This window comes from Chelonoidis abingdonii, chromosome 6, assembly GCF_003597395.2.
Source record: "Chelonoidis abingdonii isolate Lonesome George chromosome 6, CheloAbing_2.0, whole genome shotgun sequence".
NCBI lineage: Eukaryota > Metazoa > Chordata > Testudines > Testudinidae > Chelonoidis > Chelonoidis abingdonii.
In genome coordinates this window covers 52,095,843-52,119,651 of record NC_133774.1, presented here as the reverse complement: position 1 = coordinate 52,119,651, position 23,809 = coordinate 52,095,843, and the positions used below count along the sequence as shown (strand labels likewise).

Genomic DNA, 23,809 nt, shown 5'->3' with positions numbered 1-23,809 from the left:
AAGGGCTACATCTGAGTGGGGAAATTGTATGCAGGGCTGGGGCAGAGGGTTGGGGTGCAGGAGGGAGTGTGGGCTATGTAGGAGGGAGCACGGTGTGCAGGAAGGGGTTCAGGGCAAGGGATTGGGGCAGAGGAGGAGTGCAGGGTGTATGAGGGGGCTCAGGGAAGGCAGTTGGGGTGCAGGAGGGTTGCAGAGTGCAGGAGGGGTGCACACTGCAGGAGGGGGCTCAGGTCAGGGAGTTGGGGTGCAGGAGTGATGTGGGGTACGGCAGGGGGTTGGGGTGCACAGGGGTGCAAGGTATGCAGCAGGAAGCCCGGGGTAGGGGGTTGTGGTGCAGGAGGGGTGCAGGCAGCAGGCTCAGGGCAGGGAGTTGGGGGGTGGGTTGCAGGTGGGATTCAGGCACTGGCTCGGTGCCACTTACCTAAAGTGGTTCTGGGGTGGCAGCAGTGCGCACGAGGACCGGGGCAGGCTCTCTGCATGCCGCCCCGGCCCCGGCCCTGCACCACTCCAGAAAGTGCTGTGGCTCTTTTGGGGGGAGAGAAGTGACTCCATGTGTGCTGCCCTTGCTATGCCTTCAGGTACCTCCCCCAAAGCCCCCATTGGCCGCAGTTCCCCATTCCCGACCAATGGGAGCTGCGGAGGGTGGTGCCCGGAGGCAAGGGCAATTCATGAAGCCCTCTGCCCGGGGGGCGGCAGGGACGTGGAGCCGGCCGTTTCTGAGAGTGGCGCGGGACCCACGGCGCCACAGGGGGAAATCCCGCACGCCAGATCCAGCCTGCAGGCTGTAGTTTGCCCACCCCAATCTAATATGACAGTGCATATTTTCACATCACACTTGTTGAAATAGGTCTCACATTTCCATGAAATTTGCAACAAAAGGTACGCATAGTAAATTACAACAATATACTGTAAGTTAAGAGGAAGGGAAGTCTTCCTAAGAATAACATAGTAATACACTTTTAAAACTTTGACATGCTTTTTTAATGTATAGTTCTCTTTCCATGTCACTGTGTGTGAAACTGAGCTTAGGCCCTGAACTGGCACTGTAAGGTCAGCTGCTAAGCCTGCTCCTCTCTCTATTAAAGATCCTCCCCTTCAAGAAGGAGCCTCAGCCATGCGGCTCTGGAGCTCCTGCATCAGGGAATTACTACCTGTTTGGCCCTTGATGATGATAGGGAAAATTACTGAGGGCCTGTAATGGAATATGTCTCTCAAGTCTACCTGTATCCTTGTAGGTTCGCCCTGCTCCCTTAATTCCCTTCTGTGGCAGGCCAATTTTGTCCTGCTTGTTCCACTGGACTATCATCCTCCCCCAAGGGTGTGCAGTGGAAATCTAATAGAGACGAGGCTGCAAGTATACATACCTTGAGCATCTAGAATACTGTAACCATTACAGTAAAATGCAGTTAATAGTAATGCATGGATTGGTTTATGTTCTCATGGAAATGGTGTTTAATTATATTTGACAATTGCTGACATGATTAGAGCTGTATATTTTATCTACTATAACTGACAGGAAGAACCCCATCCCCCTTGGTAGTCAGGGATAGTACAGCAAAATGCAGATCTCAAAATACATGTTTTATTCAAAAAGTAATTGTTCTTTTCTACAACTCACTGGAGCAAAAACATCTTCTAGTATGTGATATTTCACATACAAGTCACCTACTGTGTTTCATATATGGAAATCTTAACAGGCATATTAAAGAAAATATGTTATTAGACTGAGTTAAATGAAATATACAGTTCAAGCAGAAAATGAAACAAAATCTTAAAAGAAAAGAACAAGATCTTCTTTAAAAAGACTGACCGAAGATGTCATGAGAATTCCTAGTTCCTTGTGGTTTTAAAAAAACAAAACAAAAACTTGCAAGGTTTACCATCTAAATGATAAAAACTTAAAAGGGTTTGAAGCGGTACATGTCATAGATAAGAATATAAGCAAAGATTTGTTTCTTAATCATCTTATAACTTTTTTGTATACACTACACATTTGATTTTTAAATTTAATTTTTTTAAGATAGTAACTTTTCACAATGGTATTTATAAATACAGCATTGGATCACTGACCACTACAGATGATAAAGCTGTTACCTCTTTAGACAACTGTACAGGAACAGAAGGACTGCAGAGAGCATCAATAGAGACACTTACTAATTTGGATGAGACATCTTGGAAAAGGCATGCTATTGATCTTGAAGAAAGTGACACTCCTCCTGCCAAGCGAACTCCTTCTACCTCAGCAGAGGATAATCTGGCAAATACTTACAAGGTCAGATACTAATTGAGGAAATACTGTTTTATGCATACTATGAAAGGTATGCATTTGAAGTGTCTAACTGACTTCAAAGTAATGACTGTATTGACTAGATTAATTACCTCATTTGAAATTTTGCCAAGAAGCTTTTAAGCAGCAAAATGGAAGCTGTAAGTTGCTTTTTGTTTCAAACAGTGGGACTGCTAAATACTCTTTAAGTTCTAGTTTCCATATTCACTTTGGGTATACTCATGGGCTCCGTTTTCCATTGTACTTTTTACTTGATATGCTTACTAATTTTGTTTCTGTGCATTCACCCACTTTCACTTTTTTTGATGGTGCACTTGCTGCAGGGGAAGTTTCAGGCATATGCTGGTCAGTTGGCTGTCTTGTTTCAGGGAAGGTAGCATCATGATTATTGGAGGAAATTCATTACAGGAAAAAGCTGTGTGGCTAGAAATATCTCCACCCCTCTTTACTGGGGCACTAGCCACAAAATGCTAGCTGCAAAGGAAAGCTGGACAAATTTCCCATACTGTGAGGTGACCAAATTATTGGGAGTGACTTGCATGTATTTTTACTATTGAGTACAATGTTTTGAGGTGTGGGGATCTCTACACTGTGATGTCAAGGACTCCAGTAAGAACCTTGTGAATTCCCCCACCTTCCTTGCTTTTATGCTCTCTGAACTTGAGGCCTGTGTCATGGCTCTCTGGTAGTACCCCGAAAGCCTGCTTTTCAATCAGCACTAGGGGTCACAAGTGACATGAGGTCCCATCACGTTCCTGAGTGTTGAAGACCTTTTCCTTCCTATTATTTGTCCCTAGTTGATTTAAGATCTGTAAATGTATAGTCTTATTTCTGTACTTTCACTTGTGCTTTTTCTTTGAAGAAGAGAAATTGACTTTTAAATGTTGTTGTTTAATACAGGAGTCTTCAGTTAAATCAATACATGCTCCAAGGAAAATTGCCGGTACGTGAATTTTTGAGATCTAATGTATATGGAGTCTCTTGTAAATGGTAGCTAACGTTAATTGCCGTTTTGCTAACTAATACTACCTGCGGCAATGTATTCATAAGGGGAAAATTGTCTTCTATTCACTTTAATTGCCGATTACCTGCACTGGGATTAGGTGTCTAGCAAAATTTTGTATATTTATGTTATAATTCAGCTGGCTTCAAAAACAGAATTATAGTTGGAGCGTCAAATAAGGTGATTTTCATGAATTTTAAGAGCTGCCTCTTATTTGTACATTTCTAAAAGTAAGATTTTTTTTTTGGTTGGTGGGTTTAAAAGAAAAAAAAAATTAACCAGCAAAGATAGATAGATATAGATATAGATATATAGAAGTGACACCCCATTCAATGTACTTTTTAGAACTTGTGCATAAAGGCCACAGGAAAGATCTCAGATACAGAGCAGAAAGAATTCGTTGTTAAGTAACTGACCTGGTTAGGGATTTTTACCATGACTAAGTTTAGAATCTGTCAGAAGAACATATCTCTCTTTCACGTTGATTGGTGCAGTCTTTTTCATTCTGAATTATTGTCAATTAGAGGAAAAATTGTTACATTGTTATTTAAAGATACTGAAGCAAAACTGTTTAGTATTCTGATCTTCCTTGTTTAGCTAACTTTACTCTTAAATTGGCAAAGATTTCTTTTACTACCAATTTTACTGTTTTCCATTTGGCAAATATGTTTCCATCTGGTTTGAATGGAGCAATTAACCGATGATCTGTATTATGCCAAACTATCTTTTTATGCATTTGCAATTATAACAAGATTAGCAGAGATCTTGTCTTACCTGCTATGAAGTCTCAGCAGAGAGAATGCAAAATGTTTGTGGGACCTTATAAATATAGTGGAGATGCTTTCTTTTTAATATCTCTGTGATTGAATAAAGAATCTGGATAATACAGGGCTTGTTGTGAAGCTCATTAAAGTCAATGGAAAGACTTTCAATTACTTCTGTGGGCTTTGAATCGGGTCTACAGCTTCCATGCACAAAATACATCATATCAGGAATAATAGTCCCCCTCTATACAACTTAAAACAGTGATTTTATTTTTGGTCACCTTGTTACTAAAAATATGTGAACATGTTGGAAGGAGTTCTAAGAGGGTCAACCAAAAAAAGAACAGGGGACTGGAGGGACTGATGGATGAGGAAATACTAAAGAAACTGGATATGTGTTTCTTAGTTAAAAGGCTTTAAATGAAAGAAGGATTAGCCTATACATCGGAGACATAATATTTGAGCTAATGCAAAGAGAAGGGATGTAACTGTAAAAGAAATGGAATGAAGTTGAGGGAAAAAAATAGTAGATTGATTATCAGAAATTTCCTGACAGTGAGATCTGTTTAGCTTTTTGCACTTTTATAGGGGATTTCATAGTACTACTTTTAAGTTGTGCAATAGTCTCCCAAAAGAAACTATGGGAGACCATCTTGGAAAAATTCAGTGTGATTGGGCCAAGCCCTAGGAAGTATAATAGGGAGCATTCTGCCCTAGCAGATGGTGGATTGCATGACCTAATTGATCTTTTCCAGTTCTAATGTCTGTGTGATCTGGTAAGGTTTTCAGGCCCAAAATATGACACATTTTAAAAAAATTAACTATTATCTTTTGAGAAACTTAGCTTGCTCACATTTATTTGAATAACAAACAAAAATAACACTAGTGTCAATTGTAATGCCCTAAAACACTATGTCTTTTAATACCAGCATCACACTAGTTTGGACCATGATGTAGAATACTAATGTTATAAAAATATTAAGAGTGTAAGTTCAGTCAATGAGAATTGTAAATTTCCCATTTAATGCTTAATATTTTTTTTCACTGAAAGGGAGAATTTCTGAAAAAATGAAAACTTCCAAGAAGAAAAAACTACCTACCTCTATATTTGTATCTAAAACTGCAGAAAGAGGGCAATCTGAATCCTTTCAGAAATTAGGAACTATACCAGTTGAGGAATCGGCATGCAAGTGTTCAGATGAGTTGGTGTCTGGAATGGACCATGAGGGAAAAGAAGAAGCAAATGAGCAAGAAAGTTCTATGGATATTGGTGAATCTGGACGTTTGGGTCATGTTGGAAGCACAGCAGCCCTTTCAAGAAGCCCGATACTGAGGTATTTCTAGAACATTGGTTCTCAGCCTTTTCATTCTGAAGACCCCCTTCTTATCAGCACTTGCACATGGTGATCCTTCTACTTAGCATTGTGGGAAAAGCAGGATAGATGTAATACCAGGTTAAAACCCCATACACTAGAACATTGTCTGTCTTTTCTTCAGCAAAACACTAAAAAGGATCAGCTGTGGAATTTGAAATACTCTAGCCATGGAATGGTAACAGCGTAGTTAATGGTGATTCATGCTGTCCCATGCTTTTCTGGCAATATACCTCAGTGAACAGATTGCTCGTGCCTATTAAGTATTTGGCTTCTCTGTTTACACAGCCAACACAGCTGCCTTTTGTGATGTAGATTCTGTTCATAGGATCTGGACTTGGGAAAACCAGATTGGTAGCATAAATCATTTATTAAATTTAATTGACTCATCCTGTGCTGTAATATACTATATAAACATATGTTTCTTTGAATTTTTCAGTTAAGTAATAGCAGTTAATACGCTCAGTGTGCTCGTTCTTTAATGTTCTATTAAGACATGTCACTGCCCCACAGAGTTTACGGTCTAGACAACAAACAGAAGATGCAACATGACTTTTATTCCTTCGTATGTTCCTTTTGATATTTTTTAATTTACCTTTCCCCTTATATTTTAGTTCTGTTCCTCTAAGCGTCACTTATTTACTCACCATTTTACTTTTCTTACAGTCATATGTTTTTTGTAACTCTCTACTTTTCCCTGTCATAATAACATTTACCATTGCCTATTGGCCCCTGACGATTTCTCTCCTCCTCTCATATCATTGTTGTGTATGGGGTGTAGCTGTTGCTTATATGTATTCCAGTGTCAACCACAATATGTAGGTGCTGTCCATGCATAGAAAAAGACAGTCCCTGCCTTAGAGATTACAATCTAAAAAGTGACTCTGGGCCTTTGCCCCAACTTTTTTGTTCCTGAATTAACATTAAGTAACAGTTCACTGTGATTGGCTGTGCTGATGTTGGTAGAGTGCAGATCTGGTGCTGTTCCTGCTCCAAGGAGCGTCTTCCTTCTGTATTCTGGGATGCTTTCTAGGTTGCCTTTGGGAGAGTGGGATTCTTCCTTCATGTGGTGCATTAGAGGAGGCCCGTGGAAATGACACAGGAAGGAATTCCCTGCTCTTTTGTGGGTGAGAAGCTGGCAGGTCTCCTCTGCAGCTGTTCCTGTTTCTAGGAGTACCTTCTTCCTAAAGATCTGGGAGTTTCTACTGGCCACTCTTGAGTAGTGAATGGTAGGCTCCATCTCCCACATTGTGCTGGCGTGGAGGCTGTTGAAGGTTTTTACAGCTCTACAGGGAGCTTTCTCAACTCTGTGCTGCTTAAATAATCTGGCAAAAATGTTGATATTTTTCCAATTCAGAGAATAAAAAACAAAACATAAAAAAAAAAAATCCTGGGGTTGATTTAACCTTTTCCAAATTATTTATTTTAGAATGTTTTTAATTATCTTCGTATAATTTTATACGTGTTTGCTACTAGATTGTAAGTTAAACTCTCATTAAATACAAACAATATTTCTACTCCATTTTTGTTAAGCAAGCTGACAATATTTATGTAAACCTTGAAACTTTATTATTATTTTTTGTGGTTTTTGAATAGGGTTGGCCGAAGACCTCTGGGATTTTTATCTTTAATTTGCAAATCAAGTAATGCTGAACCTGGAGAGGGTGCTAAAGGGAATAGACAGAGACTCCAAAAACCTCTCATAGCTGCCTCAGAGCGAAGTCTGAAAAGACCCACTCCATCCACTGAGAACAGTACAGACACTCAAGAGTCCTGTTCCCTTCCCTCTACAAGCATGCTGACATCTGCTGAATGTGAGAATATAGGCACTGCTGCAGTTCAGGTACATACAGTTACCTCTGAACATCATGTCTATATGAAATGTAGAGCACTACTAGGAGATAACTATGTGTGTGTGCGAAGTGATCACTGTGACATTCTTTTATAGATTTGTGGACTCTTTTTGCTTATCTGTATGCTGTGAAGCTGAACAAAAGGACTATGTTGAATGATAGGAAAAAAACATAATTATGTCAACTTTTTTAAATGTTGGAGAGTCTCTTAGAGCAATGCTCCAATAACAGCAAAGGCACCTTAAGTTTTGGAATTAATGTTTCATTTTATATGATTTTATTTCTCCCAGTTTCTGTCTCCCACTTCTATCTTAAATCAGGAACCTGAGGTCACTGCTTTGAGCACAGAAGATGGAGAGCAGACCCAGGGAGCTGACCACATGTCTCTAAAAATTCCCGATTTGCTACTTTACCTAAAGGAGCCAGCTGTGTAGTTTTATATTTCCTGCAAAGCATAGGGGGGAGCCATAACTGAACAGTTAAAAATGCATCCGCTTGATTACATCCCATCTGATTTGTACAGTTTATTTCCTCTCCTTAAGGAGGAGATTGTGTTTGTTAATATTAAATCTCCTCAGATTATCTGTTCTGATCTCTTGAGGTCACATTACATTTTCCACATTAAGTAAAAGTGAAACAGGACACGTATCCCAAAATAAGTGTCTGCACGGAAACTTGCACCAAAATAACAAAGATTTAGTTATTTCAGTGCAAGTTTGTGTGTAGATCAGACCAGCTGCCTTGCACTTTAAAAATGTTTGTGTATGTTTTCACCATAACTTCCAGAGATGTGACTCGTGTCTGCCTCAGAAATGACCAGGTCTGGCTGACTGTGAGGTAAGATTTCACCGTGACCGTAAGTGAGTCAGTCCCAGAAAGATCTGTTGATGGCTCATGGTGACATCTGTTATAGTCTCATATGAAGCCAGCTCAGTCTTCAAAGGCCTTAAAGTTAAGACCTTAGGTTTGATAACAAGACTATGTGCTTTTGCCACCAGCTGCAAAGGCGATAGGCCACTAACTGTCCTATGCCACAGAAGCAGAGAACTAGATCTCTGCTTCACACACACAGATGACCTTAGTGTCTAAGCACATGCTGCTGGTGTGCTGGACACTCATTAACCAATGTGTCACCTTTTGCTGAAGCACCAAGCTCTGTCAGTGACAAGAGAATGAGTCGTTAGCTGATTGTGTTCAAGTCCTAGGTACAGCTCATCAGACTTCCAACTAACCTAGCACCAATAGCATCTATGCCACCAATAGTCCTTGAGGAGGCAGGATATGTATAAATTTGATGTCTTAGCAGCTGGTTTCCTCTGTGGTTTTGAGATCTGGGTGGTCCTTGGTACACTGGAGCACTGAGCCATCTGCAGATGAACTGTTTTATCTTCTAAATCATAATGAAAATTAATGTTAATGTTTGTAAAGCTCTTTGAATATCTAAAACACAAGAGAAGGATAATTGTTTGAAACTTCCATTAAATCCCCAAAAAATTGTTCCCAAAGGTGGTTTTGGAGATTTGCCTTAGTCACTTGTCCTGCCAACATTTCTCGCAAACTTGAATGTCCTTCCTGACAAAACTGTGTAAGAAAAGGTCCCTAGGCTTTTATTTGGAAATGCTAAATCTCTCAAAGTCCACACAGCTTTTATTACTTGACATTATGTTGTGCTTGTTTCCAAGAGAACCATATCTGATTGGGTCTTGCTGCAGCAGCCTGACAACTCTGTTTTGAGGGTTATGTCATCTCATGTTTTGTGAGAGGCATGTCTGCCTCTGATTTGTATATACCTATGAAATTTGCAAAGCAGCCACATGGTTTTCTCTGTACAAGTTTACTCACCACTGTTGTTTGAGATCAAATTTCCATTATTATCTTAGCATAAATAGCATGTGAACCCCTCCTGTGAGATTTTGTAGATCTATGCTCAGGGCATCCACTCAAGAATAGGATTCCATTACGTTTTGTATCTTTAAAGAATAATTGTTACAGGTAATAGCTTGATCAGTTAAAATTAATCTACGTGACCAAGTAAATGAATATAAGATTTGAAGGATGGTTGTACTACAGTTTATTCTCTGAAACAATTTTGCTTGGGGAAATAGTCTTTATTATGTTGGTAATGGGAGGCCTATTGCTTTTACATTTTAAATGAATGCTGAAACTTACCAGGAGACTCTAGTTTGTACACAAGATGAGGCATTGATGCATGAGAAACAACAAATCTCAGTAGATTTCAAACCTGTAAATGCAGCCTTTTATTTTGTTGTAGGTTTCTTCTGAGTTTTCTGAGACACAGGCTTCCTATACTAAACAACAGGAGAAAGAAGAGGAGCCAACCAGAATCTCGGAATATTTTTTCAGTGATATCTTTATGGAGGTGGATGATTCAGAATAAACCTCTGGGATCCAAGAATCCAGTGTAACAGCAGAACTGTATATAGATGAGTTGCTGTGAATTCTCCTGTGTTCTTCCTTAGTCCTAATTTATTACCAGCCTCACTAATGGAGAATAACAAGCATTGTTGGAAGACAAAATCAGTTGTTCTCATTCTGGGTGACCTGAGCATTCTCAAACATTTTAAGAACTAGATTGGCATGATGAGACTAAACAGTAGCTGTTGGCTTACACTGTAACTTTTCAAGATGCAGGTGCTGGGTGCATGACTACTTTCTAGAAGTGCAGTGAATGAATGACTATCCACATGACAATATCCCTTTAAATCATAATGCTGAAGCTTGTGGGGCTGGTTATAAAAGTTATTTGCTATACTTCTTTTTGTGAAGTTTCACTCCAGGAAGGAGTATTGACCTTCATATTTATCTCTATAGATAGAGAAGCAGTTCTAAAAGCTTAGTGTAGTAAATACATAGAAATGTTTTTTATTATTGGCTATTTTATAGTCTTCTCCAAATTACGTATTTTTGTAATGACAAATTTACAGGTACATAAGCTTAAAGGCTCTGATTGAAAACAAAATATTTAATCCCTTTTAAATGTACAGAAAGAAACATGAGACTGTATTTATTTAATTTTAATTTATTAAAAGATGCTATCCTGTTAATCCTTTTTCATCTGTCTGATTTGGGGGTGAGGAAAAGATTAATGTATCTCCCATTGCAAATGCTGATTTCTTTTTAAATTAAATATTTAGTACAATAGGCAGGATTCTGCTCTTGCATTGTCTTTCGTATACTTATGTAACTCCATTGACTTCAGTGAAATTGCCCTAGTATAAATCAAGAGTAACTGAGCAGAATCAAACACAGAACTATTGAGTGAGGATGCTTTGAGGATTTGCTACTTTGAAACTGTTAAGTTAGAATGATTTTCCTCATGTTTCCTGTCTAAGTTTTGTCCCCTAGCACAGTGTAACTTAGTTTTTAGGGTGGTATTAGGTATGTCACATGAAGACTAATTTTCCTCTTATGTAATGAAGAAAAATTGCTGTGACAAGTTAAGAGTCACATGGTCTCAATCGTAAAATCAGGCATTCTTCTAAAAGATCCGTATATTTTCATTCTTAAAGTCTTGACTTCTTGAAATGAGTAGTTGATATTTTAAATTAGACTTAGATAAAGTCTGCATTTTTCTCCTTGATTAAATGTTCGCCACTGGAGATCAAGGGTACAGAATAGACCTTTCAAAACATGGGATTTACATAATGTCACATACCTCAAGATGAGTATATCCCTAATTATGTTCCTTAACAGTTCTGAACACCCTTTCAAACCAGTTATTTTTTTATTCTAGCTTCACTTGCCACAGGTCAATCAGAAATGCATAGTACAGTATGTTTGTATACCTTAAGGTTGTGCTTCTACCTTTAATTTGTGTTTTGTGAATGGGTCTTGCCAAAACGAAAATGGTTCTGAATGAGAGTAATTTAAAATATTTTGCTAAATTTGGTATTCAAACTGTTTTTTAAGATTATTTTGCCACCCTCTGCAAAGAAATATCTACTCTGTAGAGTTAAATGGTGATTTACTAGCAAATCCATAATTTATTTTCTAATTGTAATGATTATCAGATTTCTCTTAAATCACTTACTGAGACTTGAATTTTTATCTTTTCAGAAGTTATTTTTGACTTGTAGCTTCTAAAGGTGCCCTCAAGACTGGAACAATAATCAAAACTAGACTTGCTATTAGGAATAATTAAAGTAGAAGCCCAGATCACTCACTTTATAGCAGCTAAATGTGAGAAGCAATTACAATTTTAATGCTACAGTGGAAAGGGAAAACTATCCTACAATAGAATGGTTTTCCGCTGTTTTTCAAGTAAATGATAACTTGAATTTAAAAAATGACTGTACAAATGGATCCAATCACATGTCCAGTTTCCAGCCAGTGTCTCATGGTTTGACTATTTCATTTTAACTTGAAATACCCATTTTTCTGTTTTTTCTCCTTCTACTGTAAACATTGCAGTAATAGATTAACATTGTATACTAGCTAAGGCTACTGTACATTTTGTAGGGTCTGGTTCTTGTATGCAAATATTTTGTTAGTTATTGTTACATGCGGCATGTTGCATTTTAGAATCAGGTAAACCAGTTAGATCAGCCCCACTAATATGTTCTCAAAATTGATTTGTGGAGGAGGAGGCTATCAAATAATGTACTCTTAGTACCTACTAAAGTGGTAAATACTCATTCATAGTATTTCAGATGCAATTCAAATGACAAGGCAAAAATAATTTGTATTTCATAAATTATAAAGACACTACAAAATTTATGGTGCCTTATTTATCCCTAATAGATGGAAGGGACAACAGACCTTGTTCTTGTTTTTTCACAGCAAACCATGTACACTTTATCAGTCTCTTTTTGAAGTGAATCCCATTTCTTTAGAGAGAGAAAATAACATGTGTTTTCCATGTTGGATATGAAAGTTGTATAAGTCATAGTGATGGAAGGAAACAGAACAGCATCCTGTGTTAAGTTCCACTGATCAATGGTTTATCATTTCTATTAAGATGTGGCAAAGGACTGTTTTCCTTGAAGAGTTCTTTGACAAACATCCTATGTCATTGTTCATGTGTAAGCTTTCGGGTTCAAAGAAAGCAGTCTGTTCTATATGTAAATTATGTGAATAAATACTTTTATATCACTTGTGTATTTGATTTTACTTTGAGTTGTCTTCACAAAGCCTTTTAGCAATAAACAAGTTTATAACGAGCCAAAAGAATAAACTTTTAAAGGTAATGAGAGTTGAATGGCTAAGATTCCCACATTAGCACTAATGCTATGTTTTGCCATCTGTTCACCCTTGCAACATTTTACTTACGTTATTGTAAGGGTAGGTGAGTAGATTTTATTCCTTGATTGGCATATTTAAAAGAATGTTACAAAATTGCTATAAATTACATTTAATTTTTTTATTTTGAAAAGTTTAGTTTTTCCATTAGCCACTTCATTTAGAACCTGATATTTCTAGAATGAAAAATGTTCCAATGTTTTCTTCATGTAAATACTCAAGACCAGTGGTTCCCAAACTTTTTCCCTGCACAAGTGGCGGAACGCCTCTGGCGAGCTGGGGCAGTTTGTGTACCTGCCTCTTCCGAGCGGCTCCCAGCTGCTGCGGTTCACTGCTCCAGGCCAATGGCAACTGCTGGAAGTGGCGGCTAGTATGTCCCTCAGCCTGACTAACTTTTCATTAAAATTACAAAAATATTAGGGGCAGATCATGTCTTCAGACCCTTCTAAAGTGGTTTTTTTATTTTTTATTTTTTTGCAGGACGGAGGGGGCAGAAGGTGTGAGGAAGAGAGGAATGTGGAAGTCCATGCTATAAATTTATAATCTGATTTTGTATAATTCCATCTGAAAAATTAATCATGCAAAAATCTTTTTTTAAGCACTGGACTGTACTCCAGTAATTCTGTAACAATGTTACATTTGGGCATATGATAATCAGTACAGGGAAAGGTAGATACTTTCAATCTTCTTTTAAAAGGACTTCTATTTGTGGAAGTCTTGCGTGCACGCGCACACACACACATATGTAAGATTTTCATATATATATGTGTGTATATATATATATTACAAAAAGCAGCTTAAAGGTTTCACTAATTTTTACTATATTGAATTACCACAGCTACAGTATTTATATTTAAGGGATTGTCCCCTCAAGCTCATTATCTTATTTACTCCTGCAACAAATTTATAATGCTGCATTTTTACAAGTCATTTCTGTAGGAATAAACAATATCAAGGTATTCTTTCTCTTCAGGATAAAACTGAAAAGAATCTTATCCAAATACATCTTCAATAATAAAGGAAAATACAGAAAAATACTGTCGCAATATACATTTACTTTGTTGCAATGTGAAACTAATTCAGTTTGTTACTACAAGTAGGAAACAGCCTGTTTTTGGAAAATCAGGACCCAACTGCCAGTTGAAGAAAGCTTTTTTCCAATACTGGACCAGAGATACCAATAGACAGTAGTTTTATACAACATCTGCGCTTACCTGATGGCAACAGAGAAGGTTATTTGCCAGTAGGATAGGTACTAGGGGTCAGTGACAAAGTGACTAACCTACACAGGTTAGAGGGGGGGTGTGTGTGTGTGTGTGTGTGTGTGTGTGTAAACTTAGGGAGAAGGCTCTCCTAGTTATGTCACAAGGAAAGCACTGATATCCTTTAGGTGCTACTGAATTCCTGATCCTCATCCCTTTTGAAACTCTACTTTGGATAAACATCCTACTCTTAGGCCTGATCTACACTACAAAGTTAGAGGTAAGCTGCTTTGCATTGACCTGGTTGTGCACATATCTACATTTAAAGTTGTCTCCCACTGTTGTAAGTGCCCTATTATGTTGACACAGTAACCACCTCGAGTGATGTTGAGCCAGGGTTGATGTATATAGGTCATTGCAGTGTGAGTAGACTGCATTACCTATGTTGACATTAACAGTCTTCCAGTGACTGTCCAACACTGCCTGCTCTGCTCACAATTGTGAATTCCACTGCCCAGGGACGTGTAGATTGGAAGGCCCCCTCCTCCACCTTAAAACCCCTGTAATTTTTTTTAAATGGCTTTTCTTGATTGTTCAGTTGAGTGAGCCTACCCAGCAGCTCTCCATTGTGTGCAATGGCCCAGCTGCCCATAGTAGCTAGGCACTCCAGTCGTGTTCTTGCCTGAACTAGAGGGGAGATACTGGATCTCTTGGGCCTGTGGAGAGGAGGCTGTTCAAGCACAGCTCTGAACCAGCCATAAAAATGTCAACATCTGCAATAGATTACTCAGGGGTGCAAGAAAAGGGTTTTGACAGGGACAAGCAGCAGTGCTGCATGAAAGCCAAGGAACCATAGCAGGCATTATAGAAGGCCAGGGAGGTCAACCATTGATTTGGTGCCAAGCCGCAGACCTATTGCTTTTACAAAGAGCTGTATGCCATACTTGGCCGAGACCCTACTGCCAGCCTATGTGCCACTGTGGAAACCTTGGAGAAGCCCGAGTCATATGCTTCTGCCACAAACAGCGAGGAGGAGGAGTATGGGGGACAGGTGATTAGGCTGTGCCACAAGCTAGGACCTCCACTGCAGTAGAGGCAGTCCCTGCAATTGAGCACTGGTGAGCCAGATGCAGGGGAAGGAACCTTGGGTAAGTGTTTTAAATTTATTTCCTACTACAGTTATGACTCCTGAACTTATTAGGATGCAGCTACCAATTGTTTTCATTAATCTACTTGTACGAGAAAAGATAGTGGTCCAACAGAGAGGTAGAGTTATCAGCTTTTCATTCCCCTTTACAGTTACGGTGGGGTGGAGGATGCATACAGAGCAATTTATGTACCCAGGGATGTCCTTTGAATCCTCCTGAGAGATCTTGATGAAACTTCCATGAAGGTACTCTGCAATCATCTCCTAAAGGTTTCTGTGGATGAGAACCTTATTTCCTCCTCTGCAGTAGGACACTTTCTCACACCATTCATCAATAACTTCAGCAGACACCTGTGATGCTGGCAGACCAGATGCCAGCTCATGTCAAGGCCCCAAGCCTCACTGAAAGCTTACAGATGCATAGCTAGGAACCACTCTTGCTTATTAGATCTTAAGTTCATAAGGATGTGTTTAGTGTTTTATAAAATGCTTAAGGATGCTGCATGTATTGTTCTCACTCAATACCCTGTTATAAAGTGATAGCAAGTATTTGCATAGTCTGTCACTATGTAACTTATCAAACAGGGAAAAACCCTTGTGTAATGCAAATGATGGTCTCTAACAAGATGTTAAATACTGTTAGTTAAATGCAAATAAGCCATTGTACGAGATCAATGATCAGACTTTAAATGCATTCCTCCCTCCCTTTTCCCCATGAATAAGGGACCTGTGTAGCAACTGTTGTTGCAGGTTGGTTTCTGTGAGAAGCAATAAATATGGACACAGAAAAAATCTTAATTTCTGGACTGTTTGGCTTCTAATAGCCCCGAATAACCAAACAAGAAGATGGAGATCCCTAGAGTTACTCTGCACAGCCCTAAAAGATTTTTGGGAAACTGGCAGATTACAACATCACAAAAGCCACCAGTTAGGTGGGGGAAATGCCTAAACTAGTGAAAGTGAGAGGTCTCTGAGGCAGGTCTGTTTAATACCTTGTGGTCTTAGCTGCATGTTTTAAGTCTGGCTTCCACTCTGCTGCTGCCTCCAGGTGATTTGTGTCTGCAGTGGTAGGTGAGGGGAGTTTAGGCCAGGTTCTCAGTCTAACCCCGCCAAGGGGCAGATTTAAACATATCATTAGTAACTGGCATTAGATTTAAACAGACATTAGTTCCATTAGTAACTGGCAGGCCCTGGATTTAGGCTGGTACACGAGGCGCTGTAGGGCTGTAGCTCAATGGGCGCAGTTCTGGGGCAGCCACTGCCAAGCTGTCCAGCCTCTAGCCCCCTTCCTTCCTCAGAGCGGGGCCCGACAGCGGTGTGAGGGACCGGGTGCACCCGGGCTACTGCCCCCCTCCCACGCTCCTGCGGGGCAGGACGTGGCCGGGCCCTTGGTGACCCACCTGCCCGGAGCGGTGACCTAGCCCAGGAGGGCGGCTCCGCCCCCAACAGCAGGAGGAAGCCGCAGCTCGGCCCCGGGCTTTCCATTGGCTGCAGCGGGGGGAGAGGCTGGGCAGCCAGCTCCGAGCCTGGGAAGCTGCCGCTCCCGCCCCTGAGCCTGGAGCTTCCGTGCCGCGATGCTGGCGGGCATGAAGTGGCGGCTGGGGCTACGGCTCTGTCGCCAGGCCGCGACTCTGTCCCGTGCGTACCACGGGGACAGGGTGGCCGCGGTGGGCTCGCATCCTGACGCCGGCTCCCCGCTCTACCAGGTAGGCCGGGCCCGGGCAGCCTCGCCACCAGGCCGGGCTCGGGGGCTTGGCTGGGCCCGACTCCTGCTCCCATTGAAAACTGCGAGGACGGTCTGGCCGCTGCTATTCGGGCTAGCTCGGCCCGTGGCCTTGGTGTCGGTGCACTGGACCCTGCAGTGTAGTGCTCCCCTGCAGGGCCACACACGTGGTGTCAGCCCTCGCCCCATGCAGCCCGAGGGAGACCCAGCGAAAGGGAAAACGTGGAGGAACATGTCCCTGTTCTCTCCCCGCAAACATACACCTCAGGTTATTATTTATATAGTGGGGGTGGCGGTAGCGCCCGCTAGGTGCCAGGAGCGCCTCAGGCTTTCAGGAGCAGGTGGCCACTGCTCCAAGCAGCTTCCAATCTGAGAGCGCACATTGAACGTCCTTTCTTCCATAGTTCCCATTCTTCTGCAAAGGGATCTGGGATCTCCTCCGGCAAATGGCCAGATTCTGACCCCTGGGTACAGCCCGAGTAAATGGGCTTTGTGCAGGAGATCCCACAGTAATACTCCTGATGAATAGCTTTACTAATGAAACAGAGGTGGATTCATAGACTTTAAGGTCAGACGGGACCATTATGATCATCTAGTCTGACCTCCTGCACAAGCAGGCCACAAAAATCTCACTCATCCACCTCTATGACAAACCCCTAACCTATGTCTGAGTTTTTGAAGTCCTCAGATTGTGGATACTTAGTGTGCCTTGGAAGGCATTCATTGATGTGCTGAGAGCTGGAAGCAATGCTTTGCTTGGAAATTAAATGTGAATTGAGGGTGTGAGCAATGTTTTTACAAGTCAGTCAGTATCTGAAGAAAACAAGGAGGAACTCTGTAAAAATATCTTTATTTTGGAAAGGATGGGAAGTTTGGGTTGGTGTAAATTGGCTAATCTGGACATCATTTTAAAAGGGCATTGTTAACTTCATCACACTGCAAACAAAGTTGTGTACTAGTAAACTTGGATTACTTAAAACTGTACATACTAGGATTCAGTTTAGTTCTCACTAATTAATCTGTTTGTGTACATGCATTTTCCCCCAGCTTGAACACTGAAAATCAATCATTTTCACTTTTTGATTCATAGTGCTGTGGTATATGGGTTGCAAACCCTGCAGAGGAATATGCATTTATTTTAAAATGTTTCCATTGGAATTAAAAAAAACTCAAAGAACAAAATGAATAACTGAACCAGCCAACCAAACAAAAACACATTATAGAAAGATTTCCATTAATCTTAGGTTTTGTTTTGCAAAATGTAAATTTGAGGAAGAAACAGCTAACTGTGACACTTTAATAAGTATATATGATAAACCAAAGGAATAAGCAATATTGAAAGAGTTAAAAAGTTAATTTTTACTTTAGTTAATTAAATTGTGTGTGCCCTCAGAATTCAAACTAAAAATGAGACCTGACTCAGTTTTTTTTTTTTAAACAAACGTTTCAAATGTTCATGTATTTTGGCAGCAGTTTCCTATGGGACATCAACACAAGCTAGGTACGTCCAGCTATACTGGACAAGCACATTTACGTGGATACATCTGGTACGTCATTCAAGCAGTAAGGTGGCAAACAGTGTTAACATTTTTCTAGCAGTAATTACTTATAGAGCACTATAAGTGCCTGTGATGTTTCACAAACACAGAAAAGCCAAGGTCCCTGCCATGAGGCACTTACAGTCTGAAACAAATGTATTACATGGGATTACATTGCAAACACAAGAAGGCATAAGGTGAATGATGAAGGTCACACTTCCCTTAGCTAATATTTGTCTTTATGGCTGTAAATTCAGCAAGTCAGGTTAGCCTTCTAAGTGTAAACTATCTTACAAACCAGAGGGGTAATTTTAAAAAGAGAAAAGGAAAATTTAAATTCTGGAAAAAGACCCAAAGGACCAGATCCTGGAGCCATTTTGCATGTGTGGCTTCAAACAGAGGTCAACAGGAGATCTCAACCATGCAGTAATTTCAGAATTAGTTTGTAATTTCTGCCACGTCAGATTTGCATTGCTGTATCTAGAAGTTATCATATTAACAACAGATGTGTATAGTACTCCTATAAAATAAAGACAGTTTTCTTCTAGAGAAGAATGCATGGCATCTTGCTTGTCCTTTTAGCATTATATAACAGAAGTTCAGAAATATATGGTAGACGTTATAAGGCATACTGCTAAGAGCAACCTTTTATTTTTTAAATTTCTATTATTATTTTGCTCAAAGCGTAAGGTAAGATTTAAAAGTATTATTGTTGCTGCTTTGTAGGGTAGAATGATCTACTGTTCTAGTTATAGAACTAGGATTAAAATGTAGATATTCAAGTCTCAAATTCACTAAATAGTTCCATTTGGTATGATATATTCATCCATGGCCTGAAAAACCCTTCTACCATTGACAAGTGGAAGGGATGGGAGGGGTTGCTAAATGATCTGATCCTGCAAAGACTTAAGCATACCTGTGTCTTTATGTATGAGAGTAGTCCCACTGAATTTAATAATTCATATGCATAAAATTATTTTCATGCTTAAGCCTTTGCAAGTTCATGGCCTAAATTGTCAGTTTATGCAGCATTTAAAGGATGTGGTCAACTCAAGATCTAGTCAATTAAAAAATGAGCTTAGTTTCAGCTAGTGTATCGTTTCCAAGTCCCTCTGCCAATATTTGTAGTTTTTCAATCACTTTTTTTAAAAGGGGGTTTTATCTCCCTGATACTGTGAGAAAGAGACACGTGTGGGGCAACTGACTGAATAAAGGATAAAGAGTGAAACTTGATTATAGATAGCATCCTGGCAAGTGAATCACATAAAAAACCAAAGAATAAAGAAAATATCTTTTCTTAATCACAGTTACACTGATTTGGGGTGTTGTAATTATTGTAGGCTTATAAATGAAGCAGATGTTTGATGGTCATTTTATAACATTTTACAAATTTGGGGAAGCTCCAGAATACTGGAAGAAAGCTGATGTTGTTCCAATATCTAAAAAAAGGTAAATGGGATGATCTGGGTAATTATAGGGCTGTCTATCTGACTTTGATCCCAGACAAGATAAAGGTGGCTGATGTAGGACTTCATTAATAAAGTATTAAAGAAGGGTAATATAATTAATGCCAGTCAACACAGGTTTATGAAAAATAGATCCTGTCAAACTAATTTGATTTTTAAAAAAATGAGATTACAAGTTTGGGCATTTGACTTGTTGCTTCATGATATTTTGATTAAAAACCTAAAACGATATAAAATTCATATGGCACCTGTAACATGGATTAAAAGCTGATAGGTATCAAAATGTTATTGTAAATGGGGAATTATCCTCTTCCTTGAATGGATGTGTTTCTAGTGGGACCCTGCAAGGATTGTTCTTGGCCTTATGCTTTTTAACATTTTTATTGATGACCTGGAAGAAAACATAAAGTCATCGCTAATAAAGTTTGCAGATGAGACACAAATTGGGGGAGTGATAAATAATAAAGAGGACAGGTCACTGATTCAGAGTGATCCAGATTGCTTGGTAAACTGGACCCAAGAAAGCAATACGTGTTTTAATATGACTAAATGTTTACATCTGGGAACAAAAAAGATGGGGTATACTTACAGGCTGGATGAGTGTAATCTGAGAAGCAATGGCTTTGAAAAATATTTGAAGGTCATAGTGGATAATCAGTTGAGCATGAAATCCTAGTGCGCTGTAGCCAAAAGGGGTAATGCAATTCTTGGATGCATAAATAGGAATCCCAGGTAGGAGTAGAGAGGTTATTTCACCTTTGTATTTGGACTTGGTGCGACTGACACTGAAATATGGTGTCCAGTCCTGGTGTCCACAATTCAAGAAGGATGTTGATAAATTGGAGAGGGTTCAGAGAAGATCCACAAGAAACGATTAATGGATTAGAAAACATACTTTATAGTAATAGACTCAAGGAGATAAATGTATATAGCTTAACAGAAAAAAAAGTTAAAGGGTGTCTTGATTATTGTCTGTAGGTACCTACATGGGGAACAAATGTTTAATAAGCGTGCTTCAGTCTAGTAGAGAAAGTTATAACATGATCCAGTGGCTGGAAGTTGAAGCTAGACAAATGCAGACTGGAAATGAAGTGTAAATTTTTAATAGAGTAAATAACCCTTGGAGCAATTTACCAAGAATCGTGGTGGATTCTCTGTCACTGACAACTTTTACATTAAGCTTTGCTGTTTTTCTAAAACAGCAGTTCTCAAACTATGGGTTGGGACCCCAAAGTGGGTTGTGACTCTGTTCTAATGGGGTTGCCAGGCTGCCATTAGACTTGCAAGGGCCCAGGGCTGAAACCGAAGCCCCACCCCCACCACCCATGGTCAAACCCCAAGCCCACTGCTGAGGGCCAAAGCCTGAGGACTTCAGCCCTGGGCGGCAGGGCTCAGGTTACAGGATCCCTCAACCTGGGGCATTGGGACTCAGGCTTTGGCTCCCAGCCTGGGGCAGCAGGGCTTGGGTGGGCTTAAGCTTTGGTTCCCCTTCCTGATGTGAAATAATTTTTGTTGTCAGAAAGGGGTTGCAATGCAATCAAGTTTGAGAACCCCTGTTCTAAAAGATATGCTCTAGGAATTATTTTGGTGAAGTTCTATGTCTTGTGTTATACAGAAGGTCAGACTAGGTAATCACAGCGGTCCTTTCTGGGCTTAGAATCTATGACAAAAGAAAAAACTAATCAATAAGAGTACAAAGAGAATCTTTTGGATGTGAACTGAATACAGTTTTGGCTCCCTTAGTCTGCTGACAGCTCTTGTGCAGCTGTTGCAGCAGAGCAGTGAAATTAACAAGACTGGTCAGTTTTTTGCTTGCTGTTGGGAATGCTGTGACACCAGTAAAACTAGCAATAATCAATTGCAATGTATACTTACTATTTAGGAAAGTGGTGAACAGTAGAAGTAGGTACTGGAGCTATTTGTAAGGTGAGGGGATTAAAATAAAATAAAATAAAAAAAAAAGGCTGAAATCGGAATGAAGCATAATTCCCTTCAGGAGCCTGGAAAGTGCAGGGAGAGGTGTAAGGTTGTGAAGATGCCCCATACTCACAGCAGCCAGTAGGCCAGGGTAGGCAACCTATGGCACGGATGCCGAAGGTGGCACGCAAACTGATTTTCAGTGGCGCTCACGCTGCCCTGGTCCTGGCCACTGGTCCTGGCCACTGCATTAATTTAATTTTAAATGAAACTTCTTAAACATTTTAAAAACCTTATTTACTTTACGTACAACAATAGTTTAGTTATATATTGTAGACTTCTAGAAAGAGACCTTCTACAAACATTTAAACTATTACTGGCACACGAAACTTTAAATTAGAGTGAATAAATGAAGACTCGGCACACTGCTTCTGAAAGGTTGCCAACCCCTGTAGTAGGTTATAGAGTGGTAGTATGTGAAAAAGAGACTCTTTCTTCCAGCAGCTGAGGGTAGAGGCTTCAATCTTATCAGATGCTCATTAGCCAAAGGGTGATAAATAAAGATAGCACATGTAAGCAGTGTCGCAGGAGAGTACCCTGCTAAGAATTTGAACCCTTTTCCAGGAGCTGGTATGGGGGGTTGAGAGCTGGATTTTGTAATCAAAGTGTGGGGACCCGTCAGCAAGATCCAAGGACACACATCTTTTATATCAGCTCTAACTAGTAGGTGACTGGCAAAATTTTAAAGCTCTGTATTAAGACTATATGTTTTCACTTTTCAGTAAAGATATTTTAAAATTGATTTTTCACCTTCCAGTAATAACTTCAGAATGCATATGGTGATCTTTTGCGACAGAGTATGACGTAGTATGAAATTAAATTTACTAAAATTAAAATTGTCTTTGTGTTTTCTTTTTTCCTGCATATGCGCACTTCATCTCCTTCTTTTCTTCTTCCCCTCCACCACCCTTGTGCCCTTTCTGTTACCAAAGGAGTGAGTCAGGTTATTTGTGTTGACCTGAGAGAGCCTTATTGTTCTGAGACTCATTAGATATCTGTTGGAATTTTAACCTTGATTGGCAGCTCTGCGTTTTTAGAATTAAACAGAGGGGTTCTGTTGATATTAAAGCAGAGTTTTACATTTTCGAACTGGGTAACAATAAGATAACTCAAAATGAATGAGTGCACAATAGCTATTGTTTTCTTTCTTTATCTACTATTATCTATCCATCTATCCATCCATCCATCTATCTATCTAGAGCAACTCTTACTAGAGTCTTTAAAAAGCCGGATTGGTTGATGGTTGGATAGTATCTTTAATTACTGAGGTATGCTGCACTAATAATTTTGTGCAGTGACTCTTTGGCAAACAGGGAAGTAATTATGAGCTCATTAATGGATTACTCACATCCAAAAACATTAGAACTCGTTTTATTAAAAGAAGGGATGTTGGCTAGGCCACCAGGATATTTTTATTCTTTCTTTGATAAGCATCTTGGTGTCTTTAGCTTATACTACGGCTGTTGGTTAATTGCAGTTAACTAAAAAAAAAAATTAATCATGATTAAAAAAATTAATCATGATTAATTGCAGTTTTAATTGCACTGTTAATAGAATACCAATTGATATTTATTAAATATTTTGGCTGTTTTTCTACATTTTCATATGTATTGTATTTTGTGTCATAATTGAAATCAAAGTGTATGTTTTTTATTAAAAATATTTGCATTGTAATGATAAACAAATAGTATTTTTCAATTCACCTCATGCAAATGCTGGTAATGCAATTTCTTTGTCATGCAAGTGCATCTTACAAATGTAGATTTTTTTTTGTTACGTAACTGCACTCAAAAACAAAACAATGTAAAACTTCAGAGCCTGCAAGTCCGCTGAGACCTACTTCTTGTTCAGCCAATCAGTAAGACAAACAAGTTTGTTTATATTTATAGGAGATAATGCTGCCCTCTTTTTATTTACTATGTCGCCAGAAAGTGAGAACAGGTATTTGCATGGCACTTGTGTAGCCAGCATTGCAAGGTACTTACATGCCAGGTATGCTAAACATTCATATGCCCCTTTATGCTTTGGCCACTATTCCAGAGGACATGCTTCTGTGCTGATGGCGCTCATTAAAATAATAATGCGTTACTTAAATTTGTGACTGAACTCCTTGTGGGGAGAATTGTATGTCTCCGGCTCTATTTTACCCGCATTCTGCCATATATTTTATGTTATAGCAGTCTCAGATGATGACCCAGCACATGCTGTTCATTTTAA

The 23,809-nt window shown here is 39.5% G+C and overlaps 2 protein-coding genes across 5 annotated transcripts in view; both read left to right on the top strand.

Moving 5' to 3' along the window:
- The window catches only part of BDP1 (BDP1 general transcription factor IIIB subunit), an 81,306-nt gene extending 68,914 nt beyond the window's left edge, over positions 1–12,392 (top strand). For all 4 annotated transcript variants that reach the window (XM_032769558.2, XM_032769557.2, XM_032769559.2 and 1 more), the window contains 5 exons: positions 2,056–2,272; positions 3,188–3,230; positions 5,106–5,388; positions 7,024–7,270; positions 9,553–12,392. In XM_032769558.2, the coding sequence (XP_032625449.1) occupies positions 2,056–2,272; positions 3,188–3,230; positions 5,106–5,388; positions 7,024–7,270; positions 9,553–9,678 (916 nt within the window). In that variant the 3' untranslated portion in view covers positions 9,679–12,392. The remainder of the gene's footprint in view (positions 1–2,055; positions 2,273–3,187; positions 3,231–5,105; positions 5,389–7,023; positions 7,271–9,552) is intronic.
- Positions 12,393–16,423: 4,031 nt separating this feature from the next.
- MCCC2 (methylcrotonyl-CoA carboxylase subunit 2) overlaps positions 16,424–23,809 on the top strand; it is a 79,887-nt gene continuing 72,501 nt past the window's right edge. Inside the window, 1 exon segment of the mRNA XM_032769590.2 lies at positions 16,424–16,594. Within this exon segment, the coding sequence (XP_032625481.1) occupies positions 16,463–16,594 (132 nt within the window). The 5' untranslated portion in view covers positions 16,424–16,462.